Here is a 16,012-nt window from a genome sequence, read left to right on the forward strand (position 1 = left end):
ATTTTCTTTTAAAATATTCATGATACAAAATGAAGAAATGTAAAATGCTCCGCTCGGTACTGGGCTTTGCTTTTACTAGGTAAACATTTCAGTTCAATTTCGAAATAAGATGTTATCTCTTTTTGCTGAACAGAATCTATTTTGCAAAACTGCACTGTCTGCTGATCAGAAAAGGGAAATACTTGACATCTTACCATCCTGGCAGGCTTGTATCCTTATCTCATGTTGTGTGTATGGATCCAGACCATCCAAAAGAGCAAAGGTAGGATGGCCCACTGGTTTTACAAGTGAGGAGGTACTGCCAGCATTCATTAATACATTGTACTTCAAAGGCACTTTGGACTTAAATGATCCTGTTATAAAAGAGACCACAATTTAGAGAATGACAATTGCTGTTTCAGAGAAGAATTGGTGACTGAGAGGTTTGCTGTAAGGATTGGAAACTCAGTGTGCCATCTGTAATACTACTTTGGAGGCATGAAGCAGTGTATTTTAAACAATTATACCATACTCAGGCAATGCATCTTCAACATTTCAATGAGTCCTTGCATCTGTCAATCTACCAGAGATTAATCACCACAGACAAAACTTCCAACTTTCCCAATAGCAGTTCAAATATTAGTGCTGGTGTCCCACCAAACTACAACTCCCATGATTTCATAGTATTGAGCCATGGCACTTAAAGTGGTGTTAAGCTGCATTAATTCTATAGTGGAGATGCACCCTGACTTACATTTCCCCTTTACTGGAACTGAAACTTGACTTCTGGTTACTTCTTGGTTAAATAAAGCCTTCTTTGTTAAATAAATAAAACAAGATAGGCTTCTTATACCTTTAAAAGAGGAAATGTAAACAACATTTGATGAAATCCCCTCTTCTACAAAATTATTTAAGGGTACAGGAACACTGTCTTATATTTCATCCATCAACCCTAATCAAGACTACTATAGAAAAGTTTCATAGATTAATGAAGGTCTTTATCGCATGAAGGGGACAAACTAAGATTGAAACAAGATTGTTCATATCACATGATGCCCTTGACTGTTTACCTCCTATGATTAATCCACTCCCTGCTATTCATGGGAAAAGTCTGTCAATAGCTGCAGATTGCACCAAGTTCCCATTATCTATCTGTTGTGATTGGGCTGTTCTGCTTCTGTGGCACTGAATTATACAAGGGGGACTTTTCTCATTATGTTGGTTCCAGTCTCCTTTATACATATTATATTACAACCATTCTTTCATATTTACAGTTTTCACTTTTGCAGATTTGATTATTCATGGATTTGATTAATATGTCCCATCTAGGAAATCTCTGGGTCCTCCAGGGTGACTCTATGATCAGCATCTGCAGGACCTAAATCTCTCAGGTAAAATCAAAGTTGTGCTTTTAAAATTCAGCACCCTTTCCATGCAAAAATGGAGCGTCTACAATAAAATTCTGAGTTGCATTCTTTACTTTGTTTTGTAACATATTTTCCATATCATCAGTTGACATTTTTTTTAAAAAAATGAAGAAAGTAAATGTTCACAGAAAATGTGTGGTCAGGAAAGTACTTGTATTTAACATATCTGCAGTGAGCCCACCACAGCATTGATGTTTTGATGAGTGAATGGAATGAAATGGGCAGATTTGTTAAAGTCAGTTGGGAAACCACATGACTTGGTTAGTTCCAGAGTTCATAAATTTATGTCAGAATAAAAGGAACAGTAAAAGCACAAGTGAACCAATTTACCCTAAGTGCAAATGGCAGTTTTGTTATTTGGTGTCAAAGTTACCGTGAGCACAATGACAACCTGCCATAACACATTTTCATGTTCACTAAAGAACAAGGATTTCGTTGGTTAATATTCCCAGCAATACCCCTTTTCATAATTTACAACAACTAGATGCTGATAGGTTATTTAACATTTATGAAGTTAAGATGTAATCAGAAAACCCTGATTATCTTTACAAATAAAAAAGTTAAATTATTCCACTTTTTCCCTCCATGACTTCATTTCACAGCAGGTATATATTTTGTAACAGGACAAGTCAATCACACAACATCTGTGGATTTTCCCCTCCCTTACCCTGCATTTTATGTAGACAGTAAATAATGGACAATTCTGTACAGTCTAAAATTCACTTTAAAACTAAGCTGTCTCATAAAGAAAATATATAAGTACAGTTTTTAATGGTTCTTTTTCTTGAGGAGTACTGATTGAAGACTACTAATTGAAATGAATGAGTAAGAAGATATTCATTTTGTTTGCCATCTAACCTAATGATAAACACAGTCTTTCAGTTTCAGCTTCATGAAAATACAGTTTCATATCTGGTATTAATATTAAAAGTAAAAATTTATTTCATTTAATATTCATTATTAAAAACATACCTATAGCATCTGAAATCTTATATATTTCTAACTCATCTTATGTAACTACTTGAAGAAAGTTAGTTGATGTTTATTAATAACTACTCAAATTTATCACATATCTTATTTTCTTATAAAAGCTGCAAGAATGTGACAGCACATAAATTCTCTTTACAGCAGCATTCAACTACAAAAATGCTACCATGTTGGAGACTATGTGGCTTTCTAGATGTCCTTGGAGTACAGTTCCTATGCTGGCTATTACTTCTAGCCAGCATAGCCAGTAGTTAAGTATCAATGGGTTTGCAGTTCACCAGCATCAGGAAGGCCATGCTTTCCCATTTCTATATAAATGGCAGTGTGTGTGAACACATTTTTCTTTAATACACCAATTCTCTATGTATTTTCATTTCACATGTCTTTCTCTATGCAAATTTCTTCAATGCATACAATTTTAAAACCATAATTATCCCTAGAACACAGTGTTTTTAGAGCTGAAATATAAATTGTGACACAATTTTATGTAAACACTACATCTGTACACATTTGTCCCAAGAGGTGACTTGTACTTGGCGGCTTTAACAGGGATACAATGCATTGACCACAAGAGGGGGACCATATGGATCAGAAACCCTTAACCCTTATTTACCAACATGTATACACAATGATTGCATAGGCTCTTTATTCTTCACTGCCATAGAGTGCTGGTGTCCCACCAAACTACAACTCCCATGGCACTTAAAGTGGTATTAAGCTGCATTAATTCTATACCCTGACTTACATTTCCCCTTTACTGGAACTGAAACTTGACTTCTAGTTACTTCTTGGTTAAATAAAGCCTTCTTTGTTAAATAAATAAAACAACTTTAGACTACAATAATGACCAGAGCATGTCCCTGTGTTCTAACAGGGCTCCCTGCATGGATAAAATTAAAAAGGATGCAGTCATAACTATAACTGGGGTGGGATTAAACTTGCTCTCTTCCCATTCTTTAAATTGAACTATTTTAATAGGATCTAACTTTTTTAAAAGGGCACGTAAACTCACGATATCATGCTCTTTCAGAAATTAAAGTCCTATTTTCTATAGTAAGTGAGGCATGCCAACCATTTCCCCCCCACTCCTTAATTAATCTCTTTAACCACTGCTTGGACATCTTGCCATTTAGCTGAGGCAGGAGCCATGAATTATTACATCTATAAAGTTATAGAATTTGGAGACATCACTGCTGTTGAAACATCATAATTAAAATAAAAGGAGACTCCATGGATAGGTAGCCCATGATTAATCCTGTGGGTGCTTACACGATCCAAATTTATTATGAAAGACAAAGGTCTGTATGCCAAAATGTAGCCTCTTTCTACAGACAGGAAGATACTGTGGCCAACTAGCCTCTCATCAAAACTTGATTAATAAAAAGCAATTTTATTCCTGGAGACAATATCAATTAAAATGACTGTCTCAATGGGAGAATCACTGCCAACCCTTATTATAAAGGTTGGCCTTTGAATGTAAAAGGGAGAAATACAGTATTTCAACATAATGTATTGAATGTATAACTGAAGAATAATTCATGGAAACCATGAACTCTAATGGAAAATTAAATGAAAACTGGAAAACAGAATTTGCCATCACATGTATACAAAAAGTTCTGGATTCAAATTCTAGATTCTTGAGGCTAGACTGTCTAATCTCTGGAGTTCCCCTGGGTAATGTGCAATTTCTTTTTTCATAGTCAGTTTGCAATGCCTCTACTATTTTGTATTATTTCAGTTGCACTTAGTTTATAATTTTCTTTGGGACTCGTTTTTATGAAATTGCATTCTTTTGCAATTTTAGCCTTAAGAAGGCAGTCTAAGCAAGGACAAGGTGACACGTCAACCTTACTTTCTTTAGAAATCTCAAAAAAAAAGGGCTTTAACATGATGACATTTCTTTTAAAAATCTAAATGGTATGGTTATTTATCTCTCCTTTTGTCACACTATGGTCATCCTAAACCCTTTGTAAGTTCCCATAAAAGATTATACATATATGTAAAGCATTTGTTAGCTCTTAACCTAGCAAGATCCTTTAAGTCAAGGGTCCCCAAACTAAGGCCCGAGTGCCAGGTGCAGCCCTCCATGATCAATTACCTGCCCCCCTCCCCCCGTTATAAACCCTAAGGGCAGCCCTCAGTCTGAAAAGACTTGAAGGCACACAATAATAAACATCCTAATTAACTATCTCATCAGTCAAAAGGAGGTTCACACTTCCCACTGAAACATTGGCAAGTTTATGCTGGTTAAAATTGATCTTCATTTTAAATACTTGTGTTGTTTTTCATTTTTTTTGCACTACAAATAAGATATGTTTAGTGCGCATAGGATGTCATTCATGTCTTTTTCAGGCTATAGTCCAGCCCCGCAACAGTCTGAGGGACCGTTAACTGGCCTTCTGCTTAAAAGGTTTGAGGACCCCTTCCTTAAGTGATGTACTATGGATCCAAACATTTTTTTAAAAATAGTACACAAAATGATTTATAAACTGACAAAATGAATTCTTTAAACATAGTTTGAATCAAATACAATTGGAACAGCTACCTTGGCATTAAGAAGTGAAGGCCAAGGAAAGAAAATCTTAGCAGCCTGTCAAATGAGTGGATCCAGTCTGGGAAGGGAATTTTGCAATCCATTTTCTTATGTAGCCACTAATCTAGCTTCACAGGATGTAAGGATTCCTGAAGACCTTAATTTTTGAACCAATTCTTTTTTTCCTCACAATTAGCCAATTGTTAGTTGATCCTGGTTGCTATTTACCAAAAAAATTTCCACTGAATAATAATGATAATAATCAGCTAATACAGAGACTCCTATTCATAGCTGAGAAGAAGAGGCAGGCTTAACAATTCTTAATGCTTATTCCACATTTTTCTTATCCATGCAGATGCACCCTAAAGTCATGCAGGTATGACAGTGGGTACAGGATTCGCTTTTCATAACTAATAGCACCCAAGAAACAGTCTTTCAAGTACAGTGGGCACCCAGAATCTCCTGGCATGCGATACCATGACCCGTGGATATCAAAATCTATGGATGTTCCTTTATAAACACTGATATTATAAAATGGTGTCCTTAATATAAAATGCAAAATCAAGGTTTCTTTTTTTGGATTTCCCAACCCCCTGAATATGTTTGAACCATGATTTGTTGAATCTGTGGATGAAGAACTCATGGATACAGAGGGCAAGTTGCACCAAAATTTTGCAGCCAAAATTTTTAATTCTAAAATTTCCAGGAGAAACAAATTTGATAATCACACCTCAGCCTACTTGGGAATACTTTCAAGTGGTCCCAATTACACACAATAACGAGCACTTTCGGGTGCTAATAATTTATGTGAATACAGACCTTACAAGTGAGTTGTTTTGTGTTTGTTCATCTGATCCATTTGTAAACCAAGTTCTTAATTTTCTCTCCACATGTTCTTTAAGTGTGTATTTTTCACTTTTCATTCCCAGTTTTATTGACAAATAATATCAAAACATTTCTCACAAATGAACAAGAGTGCAAGAGTAAATTTTAATGACTTTTCATACTTTCAAGGTTTTCATACTTTCAAAGTTTCATGTTGCTGAGAAAAATACACATTACCCAGCATTTTTACAGTCATAGAATGCAACAATTATTTCACATTTTCTGATATAACCTGTCTTGTTGAGGATGACAAAAATTGCAGGTATTTTGCATACCTACCGTATCCCAATGTGGGTAAAAACATCTTTCTATTAAGAAAATGTGCCAATCACTTTTTCAAACATTAATGACATACACGTGGAATCAGTGCCATAGCCAGAAAAAATGGGGGAGGAGGTTGAAATAAAATTTAGTGAATCATGAAGAGTGGTCCTGTAGCACAAAATAATTTAAATAGTATGGTTTATTTTATATGGACTTTAATTAAATCAGTTCAATGTTTGCTTCTCATAGACTTAGCATGGGGATTTGGTTAACCAGTTAAAATTCACAAGTAAACCAGTTTTTTAAAAATAACCTGAAAAATTTTGAGGAGGAGGGTTGAACCCCTAAACCCTCCCTCCCCCGGCTACAGCCTTGCATGGAATGTCCTATATAAAAACTGCCTTCCTGTTGCGCACTTAGGTGGATATAGCCCACAAAACTATATCCAAAAGTGACTAACGTATAAGAAGGTTATAGAAACCTATTTATGATAGTGAATATTCAAAGCATCAATTGAAACTTGTTATCAAAACTGTGACAGTATAAGACACTTTCCACTGAAATCAACTGTAGATTATAAGTCATATTCTCCTGCCTTCTGGTTTTTAAATCCTTCCAGCAAGTATGGGTAGGGAGAGTTTAATTTAAGATTTTAATCTTTTTCATACATTATAGCATTTCTATAATGGATTTTGTGCTTCTGAAAACTAAAAGATTGACAGCTCAGGATATTATAGATCTATTAACCATTGGTTCAATGGGCATCCCTGGAATATTTACTATAACTTTAGACTTGATGCTTTTATATGCTTTTACCAGGTTTTGACTCTGCTGCAAGATGTGGATATTTTTATAAAAATATTAGAAAGGGTTGAAATAGAAAAATGTGTATTATTGGTCCATAGCTATCAACATACCTGAATATCTCTAACATAAAGGAGAGATCTAGATAGATAATCAGGTCCCTTGCAATAACACAATCTTGCTAAATAAATGAAGAAGGCCTCAAGTTGAATTTGCTATAGCCTTAATATGAAAAACTACTCATATATAGTGGCATTTGTGGACAATTATTTTGATCAGGAGTGAATGAAATCACAATATAACAAAATCTGTACAACCTTTCTATATTACATAAAGTCTACAGGCATAAAAATAATAAGCTACAAGATTCTTTGATTGCCTTATTTGTTTCTGAGGGCAAACTACAAGAAGTTGGGGTGCTTTGGGATCGGCATTGCTCCTTTTCAGGAGAGTAGGCAGCCATTAAACAGGTTGAATTTATCAGAAGATCACCACTTGAAGAACTTTTCCCTGTATTAAAAGCCTGGGTATCACTGACTGTAGCATACTGCTCTGAAACCAAATTTAATTAATCAATTAATTGGACATAAGGTGAAAAGGGGGCTAGTAACAAGTGGATGACCACCATCAAATTAAAATTCACAGTTTGGCAAATTATCATCCTTTCCGTTTGGATGAAGCTGAGCGTATTCCATTGCTTAATTATTTTATAATTATTGTATCATCAGCTAGAGATGGCTCAAGACATTTTGGTGCCTAAGGCAGAAAATCCAAATGGTGCATCCCTCCTACCATTATGTAAGAAGATAATAAAATGTCTTTTCATGATTACCCCCAAATCTATCATTTTCAGCAAGATGGCAAACCTGTATTATCATTGAACCCACACTCATATCAACTCCCCTCAGTAAATAATATAAAGATATGTAGGACGAATGCAAAACACCAGCAGATTGATAATTTGTTTTACTATATAGCACATAAAGAGGCATACTTACCAGGAGGGTCCCAAGCTGCAAATATGGAATATGCATCTATTGTTGTGACATTATATGGAATGGGAATTTCCTCTGGTGTGGCTAATGGAGTCTGGATGATGTATTTGTCACTAGTATTGCTACCACCCCTTGTGCTAGCTTCTAGCTGGTAAACATATCTATAAACACACAAGAAAAAACAAAAGGGAACCGGAAGAGTCAGGGTAAAATAATGCAGTATTTACTACATTTAGGATGAATAATCATAATAAAACATGTTGCCTGTCAGATACCAATAAAATATATTCTGGATGCCTCATACATGTGTACAAAATAGACACATGTAACAGAATTTTCTTGACAAGATTTGTTCAGAGGGAGCTTCCTTTCCTACGAGAATGTGACTTGCTCCAGTTTACCCAATGGTTTGTCTTGCAGAGTAGGAATTCAAATGTAACCTCTAGAGTTGAAATCCAGTGCTAAATCCATTACACGGTGCTGGCTCTTAAAAAGAGAGTGCATCTACACAGTAGAATGAATGCAATTTGACAACACTTTGTCATCACTTCATGCTGTGGAATTCTAGAATTTATAGTTTGGAGTGTCATGCTCCAGCATGCATCTGTGATACTGTTTGCTTTGTAGTTTGGCCCTCTTGGTTTTCGGTACATCTAGATGTGATGCAATAGTTCCTCCCTTTCTCTCTCAGTGCTATACTTGTTGTTCTGAAGGAAACATGGCTGCTCAGCTCCTAGGAATTTATCATTTTTCACCTATTGTTGCATGATGTTTTACAAGGTTTACCTGGATTAAAGCATCTTATCTACATCTCTTCAGCTTAGTTGAACACTGCCTGACAACATATATGTGGTGTGAGTACTGGTTAAATAGAGAGCTAGAGGATACGCCCACAGCCTCACACTTGCAGACAGTTATTGAAACAGAAAAGTGAGACACCAGCACTCTTCACATACGGCATGCACTAGTTTAGCCCAGGTCAACCACAGAGCCTGCTGGCTCCCATGAAACAACACTGATGCAGCTCCATGGGTGAATGAGGGCAGAGGTGGCTCATCTCACCACCACAGCAACATGGGAGGCTTCCTACGTTGTCACTGGAATCCATAAGGGGAATCTGCGTGCTCCATGCATGCTCAATGCATGTTCCATGCTTCCCCCATATGATCAGCTGCAAGAGGAGTCAAGTGATGCGGGGCAAAGGATGCCGAGTTTCCCCACACACCCCAACAAAGTGGAGCGACTCCGGCAGCCATGTTACAAGGTCATAAAACTTTCATAAAACTACAACTCCTGGGATTTTATAGCACTGAGCCACAGCATTTAAAGTAGACTCAAGCTACATTGTAGATGCACCCAGAGGCACATACACACATAAGCCACACTTACACAAGTGCATGTTACTAAAAACATTCCTGCTACTAGCAGGATATTTTAAGTGATCATCTGTATGCTCATAGTGTAAAAGCTGGACTCATCTTCAGGATTTTGGAAATATATACCATATTTTAATATATTGAACAACCTCTCATGCTTATCATATAGCTCTAACATTTTTTACCTGCAGTTTGGTTGTACAGCAGCATCAGTGAAATTCAGATTTAATTCACCACCTGTGAAAATCTCTTCACCATTTCGGAACAATCGGTATAGAGAAATGATTCCATTGGTTTCCTCTGGTTCATCCCAATACAATTCCACAATTTTGGAACTAACTATGACATGACGAGGCTGAGACCACACCCCTGCCAAAACATGAACAAGAAAACTTTCAGAATATGCTAAGCTTGATGCCTGTATATCAGATGCACCCATCTGACTTGGGTCTAAAATAGTTGTCATCTCCCTGTAGAATTTGCCCAAGTTTTTCACACTTTGGAGGAAGGCTTCCTCTCAGTTTCACCATTATCATAGCTATGTTTGGTGAGAATGCATGAAAAGGCTTTCTTAGGCCCCTTCCACACTGCCATATAACCCAGATTATCAAAGCAGATAATCCACATTATCTGATGGAGTATATGAGTCTACATTGCCATATAATCCAGTTCAAAGGAGATAATCTATATTTTATATGGCAGTGTAGTGGCAAGGCATTCCATAAATAAGGGGCCACAATCGAGAAAGCTCTCTGTCTAGTAGAGGACAGATGATAAGTCTGGATGTTGGGGACTTCAAGCAAATTTTGGTCTTCGGACCAAAGTAATCTCTTTACCTTGAGGAGGAGCTTGCAGTGTTCTAGCCGAATTTGCCCTACTGGATGTGCATCCAGCAAATGTGCATGCTGCAAGTATAAAGCTGTAATTTCTGTGTGGGTGGAGACCTACATTTAAAAAAAAATAGAATAAAATTAAATCTTGAAATGGTCTGAGGAAGAAGAAGAAAACCACACTTCTAAAAGAAAGAAAACATTTGTTGCCAACTAGAATGGCAGCAAATATAAGTTTCTATTCATTGATCTTTCTCAATAGGTCTGTATGTGTGGAAGCAAAGTCTCACATCTGCCACACTAGCACTGAACAAGTAAACAACAGAAAATTCAGAAGTACCACTATTACTTTTGAATAGCTGATTAGAGAGGAGGAAAGTGGCATTAGCCTCACTAAAGCACCTTTTTACTCTGGGTCAATTTATGTCTCAGATATACACATTGAGCCATCTGGAATAGTTTAGAATACAATAGCTGAAAGGTTTGGCAATTCTTTAACTGCAACAGAAAATATTTGCTGAGATTCTATATACAGGATGCATGGCATAAATAATTTCCAGTGTAGTAGTGACACTACGCTGCCCTTATTGTGAACGCTGGTGTTGCACTTAACTGCCCATACCAATTATGTATTGGCTAATATGCTTGCTTATTACCCTATTATGCAATGGGGAATGATAAATGACCATCAAATGATAATGCAATTATGTACAGACAAGTAACAGGGAACATATAATGTCCTTCTCACAACATTTCACTGATTATTGATCCAAAGTGCTGGTTATATCCTATGAAACCATATACAGCTCATTTCTGGGTTATCTGAAGGACTGGTGCTCCACATATGTAAATGCAGAGGTGCTGGGATCATCAAGAGAGGCTCTTTTTTCAATTTCATCACCTTCAGAGAAACAATTGGCAGGGAAATCTGATAAGGTATTTTTAGTGATTGGACCTAGGGTCTGAAAACCTTCTAAAGGAGGTTAGATTGGCCCACACTTTCTGTCCTTTCTGTCATCAAGGAAGAAGTTTTGTTATTGTTTCAGTAAAATCTATTAGCGCCAATGGGAAAAACCTTGAGGCTTGTTTCACCATCATTTTTATGGCTATCAGGATGAAACTTGCAACATTTGTAGGCCACATTTATGAATGTAGGTCTGCCAAGTTTCAGAATGTTTTCATCATCCCCTAATTTTTAGGATTTTTAAAAAAATGGTTACAAATATATATTTTAAAACAAACTACAAGAGGAAGGCCCTTGAATTTCTGTACATCGACAGAACATACAGTAAGCAGGGCACCAATCCTGAAATGTTTCAGAAAGATTCATTCATTTACTGACTTTTAGTATTTTTTTTTCAATTTAAGCACATGTGATAGGGAACTAGTTTTTAAGCAGAGGCTGGTTTTTGGCCATCTGCCTGAAGAGCTTGGATGGTGTTCCCCTGCCTGTTGATTAGAGTTGGACTGGGTGGCCTTTTGGGGTCCCTTTAAACTCCCATCATTCTATGAGTCTACAAGTAGAGTCTGGATGGCCATGTGTCAGGAAGGATGTAATGGGGTCTTCCTTTTAGGCAGAAGGGGGTCAAAATGGATGGCTCTTGGGTTCTCTTCTAACACTTCTAACAACAACAATGGATAATAATATAATAGTAATTTCATCTTCCTGCTTGGCAGAATGGGGTGGGACTGGACACCCCTGAGGTCTCTTCCAACTTTATGGATCTAATAATAATAATAATAATAATAATGCACAATAATATAATAGTAATTCAGTCTTCATGCTTGTCAGAATGTGGTTGGATTGGATGTTCTTTGGGGGTCATTTCCAACTGTATGAGTCTAATAATTTTAAAAATAACACTAATAATGATAATAAATGATAATGAATATAACTGTAATTCCATCTTCCTGCTTGGCAGAATGGGTTGGGATTGGATCGCCTTTGGGGGTCTTTTCCAACTGTATGAGTATAATAATAAATACTGAATTAATAATTAATGAATAATAATACTATCATGAATAGTAATACTATAATAATTCAATCTTCCTGCTAGGGTTAGAGAAAAGGGAGTGTAATTTTAAACCATTTTCTAAGTTTAATTTTTAACAAACACAGAATGGATCTCTCAAGCACATATCTTTTGCTGACTGGAGGAGACTTGCTTTGCAGCTGCCACGTTCAACACCCTCCTTCCCAGGTACTTTTTTTTATATTGTAAAAAGTGCTCCCAATCAACAAATCATTTACAATTTTAAAAAAAGTTTTGGAGGGGGCTGTTTTGACTCGTATTGCTTTAGAGGGGGCCCTATTTGATTTGTAATTCGGAATTACCAAATCATACAAATCTCTCAAATTATGATATGGCCTCCAAAATTTTGCACACCCCTAGTTTTAACTACACTGTATTTGTTTCAATAAGCCACCTTGAGTACTTTGTTGTTGTTAACTGACATCAAGTGTAGCTTTGTTGAAAAGACTGGGTGTACCAAGCACTGTAGGATATATTTCAAAGGAAAGCAAAACCATCTCTGGAAATTCCTTGCCTCAAAAAATATGATGAAATTCATGGGGTTGCCGTAAGTTGACAGGTGACTTGAAGATGATGGGTGACTTGAAGGTGACACACACACATCATAGAGGAGGAGGTCAACAGCTCTCCCCACTCAATTTGTTTTCTAGCTATGTGCATTCAAATATGTTCTTCATCTAAACATGGAAAACTTCATTTTGTGGTAACTAATAGCAACTGATAGCCAACATCCCTCTCCCTCTGGGAAGATAGGGAAGAATATAAATTAGGTTTTTGTTGTTGTTATTGCCATTGTTGTTGTTCTGTCGCACGCTGGGTCTGTAACAGCTGTATTTTTCTATAGGACGTATACTTTAAGCCCAGCGGGAAGCCAGGGAGCCTCAAAGAGAGGTTCTCAGGGATTTTTCTGAAGTGGTGGTCTTTAGAATCTTTAATGAAGCAACAAAGTCTTTATTATGGAACAAACAATTTATTTATTTATTTATTTATTTATTTATTGCATTTATTGACCGCCCCTCTCAGCCCGAAGGCGACTCGGGGCGGTGAACAGCAACAAAAAGGACAGTGTACAATAAATCAAGACAATACAAACCAGACAATACAACATAACATATACTTATACTAAAAATCCGCTTCGTCAAGTCCTGGGGTCATAGCCAAATTTCATAGTCCTAGTCCATTCCAGTGTCGTTCAAGATACTCTCAATTGAAGGCCTGCTCGAAGAGCCATGTTTTCAGGCCCCTACGAAAGGCCAACAAGGAGGGCGCCTGTCTAACTTCAGCAGGGAGGGTGTTCCACAGCCGGGGGGCCACCACCGAGAAGGCCCGCTCCCTCGTCCCCGCCAGACGTGCCTGTGAGGCAGGCGGGACCGAGAGAAGGGCCTCCCCGGAAGATCTCAAGGCCCTCGTGGGCTCATAGGCCGAGATGCGGTCCGCAAGGTATTTTGGGCCGGAACCGTTTAGGGCTTTGTAGGATAATACCAGCACCTTAAATTGGGCTGGTAGCGAATCGGCAGCCAGTGGAGCTGGGACAGCAGGGGCGTTGTATGCTCTCTGCGTCCTGCTCCCGTTAACACCATGGCTGCCGCGCGTTGGACTAGCTGGAGCTTCCGGGCCGTCTTCAAGGGCAGCCCCACGTAGAGAGCGTTGCAGTAGTCAAGGCGGGATGTGACCAAAGCGTGTACCACCGTGGCCAAGTCAGACTTCCCAAGATACGGGCGCAGCTGGCGCACGAGCCTAAGCTGTGCAAATGCTCCCCTGGTCACCGCTGAAACCTGAGGCTCCAGGCTCAGCGATGAGTCCAGGGTCACACCCAAGCTGCGAACCTGCGCCTTCAAGGGGAGTGCGACCCCGTCCAGCACAGGCTGTAACCCTATACCCTGTTCGGCCTTGCGACTGACCAGGAGTACCTCTGTCTTGTCTGGATTTAGTTTCAGTTTGTTCGCCCTCATCCAGACCATTACAGCGGCCAGGCACCGGTTCAGGACTTCGACGGCCTCCTTAGTAGCAGGTGGGAAGGAGTGACAGAGTTGGACATCATCTGCGTACAGGTGACACCGCACCCCGAAACTCCGGATGATCTCACCCAGCGGCTTCATGTAGATGTTAAACAGCAAGGGGGACAAGATGGAACCCTGAGGAACGCCACAGATCAACGGCTGTGGCGCTGAACAGGAGTCCCCCAGCAACACCTTCTGAGTACGACCCTCCAGAAATGACCGGAGCCACTGCAAAGCAGTGCCCCCAAGACCCATCTCTGCAAATCTTCAATGGTTCAAACAACACTTCAAGGTATTCTTAGTCTAGCCCTCAATGGACTGGCACCTGACTTTAATTAACTAAACTTTCTCTGTAGGAAAAACCCCTTTTAACCTCTCCCAGGCTGCTTTCTATTATCTATGCCTCATCGGTGTGAGTCCTACTACTGATTCCAAATGCGTCTGGGTATCAAGTAGACCTACCAGCCGAGGCTTGAAGATATTTCAGCTGGAGTTCAGTGGATCTGTAATGCTGTCCTCCCTCTGAGAATTCTTTGAAACTTCAGGGCTGTTTTCCCTCTGTTGCTGTGAGGCTGAGAGGCTGTGAGCTCTCAGCTAGAGCTTTTGGGACCTTTCTCCTGGAATTTCTGTTTCTGTATCACCGGATGTTACTTTTTCCCTGGATGGCTAGTTCCCCTGGATGCTCTTGAGAAAGGAAGCTTTTCTACGGGGTGAGCTGGTCTATGTTCTATAGCTTAGCTACCTTGTATGAGACTGACCAGAAAATGGCTCCTTTCCTGCCCAGAGCCCAGAACAAGGGGCGGAACCAAAGCTTAATTATGATGGACAGGAGGCCTGCCCTATGACTGCAAAACAAATAACAGAAAGAAAATAAAGTTGGAGCTCCTGGTATAGCCGTACCAGCACGGCTGTGCATCCCTAAGTCATTTCCAACACATGGTGACCTTAAGATGTTGTTTTTGTCATCGTTGTGTGCCTCTAAGTCAGGCATGGGCAAACATTCTAACTTGGGGGCCACATGGAAGGTAAGAGAGAAGGAAGGGAAGATAGGATGGTGAGAAGAGGGCCTGAGAAAAGAGCCCAAGGGGCTGCATCCATCTCCCGGGCCTGGGTTTGCCCATATCTGCTCTAAGTCATTTCCAACATAAGGTGACCCTAAGACCTACATGGTTTTCTTGGGAAGATTTGTTCAGAAGAGGATTTGCCATTCTCTTTCTCTGAGGTTTCCTTTTAAAGTCAATTCAGTTGCCATTACCATACTTTCTTGGGCCTGAAATTAATACTTTAATTATTCTTTGCCACTGCATAAAGACATATAAATATTCATTTCTATCTAACAGGATTTAAAACACAACATGTTGTTGTATTGTACATTCATCAAATATATACTGGTATCCAGATGAATATCCAGCCACTTTTCCTAGTCAACTTCTCTCCCACTCCTACATCTTTAATTTACATTCACTTTCTTTGGTTTCTTCTTAACATTTCTCTACCACAAAACACTGAAAGATTCAATGGAACCTTTGAAAGTGGGTTTATAAATATGTATCCATTCTAACATGTCTCAGAAAGCAGTAGCATGAAGTGGGGAAAGACATCAGATTCTCTTTTATTCTGAGCTCAGGAACTACTATTAGACTTCTGTTCACAGTTTGTATTTTTCCTCTAATCTTTCTTGTCCTTGTCAGCGATGGGTCCCAGCTTTCTTATCTCTGCTTGCCTATTCTTTGCAAAATGTTTTCATTAAACTAGGATTGTACCTACTTTAAGAAAAAAACAATGCAGTTCTATGATGGGGAGGGAGGGAGATGGAGAGAAAAGCCTTAGGTTTGAACTGTTTTTCTAAAACCAGTTAGATGACAGCTTCATTGTTGTTGTCTTTTTTTTATGGTCATA

The 16,012-nt window shown here is 38.6% G+C and overlaps 1 protein-coding gene across 2 annotated transcripts in view; it reads right to left on the reverse strand.

Moving 5' to 3' along the window:
* Window positions 1–16,012, reverse strand: part of USH2A (usherin) — a 546,480-nt gene that overhangs the window by 94,985 nt on the left and 435,483 nt on the right. For both annotated transcript variants that reach the window (XM_060754270.2, XM_060754269.2), the window contains exons 56-59: window positions 10,087–10,194; window positions 9,436–9,619; window positions 7,878–8,035; window positions 195–353 (exon numbers count right to left, since the gene is read on the reverse strand). In XM_060754270.2, coding sequence (XP_060610253.2) covers window positions 195–353; window positions 7,878–8,035; window positions 9,436–9,619; window positions 10,087–10,194 — 609 coding nt within the window. The remainder of the gene's footprint in view (window positions 1–194; window positions 354–7,877; window positions 8,036–9,435; window positions 9,620–10,086; window positions 10,195–16,012) is intronic.

This window comes from Anolis sagrei, chromosome 1, assembly GCF_037176765.1.
Source record: "Anolis sagrei isolate rAnoSag1 chromosome 1, rAnoSag1.mat, whole genome shotgun sequence".
NCBI lineage: Eukaryota > Metazoa > Chordata > Lepidosauria > Squamata > Dactyloidae > Anolis > Anolis sagrei.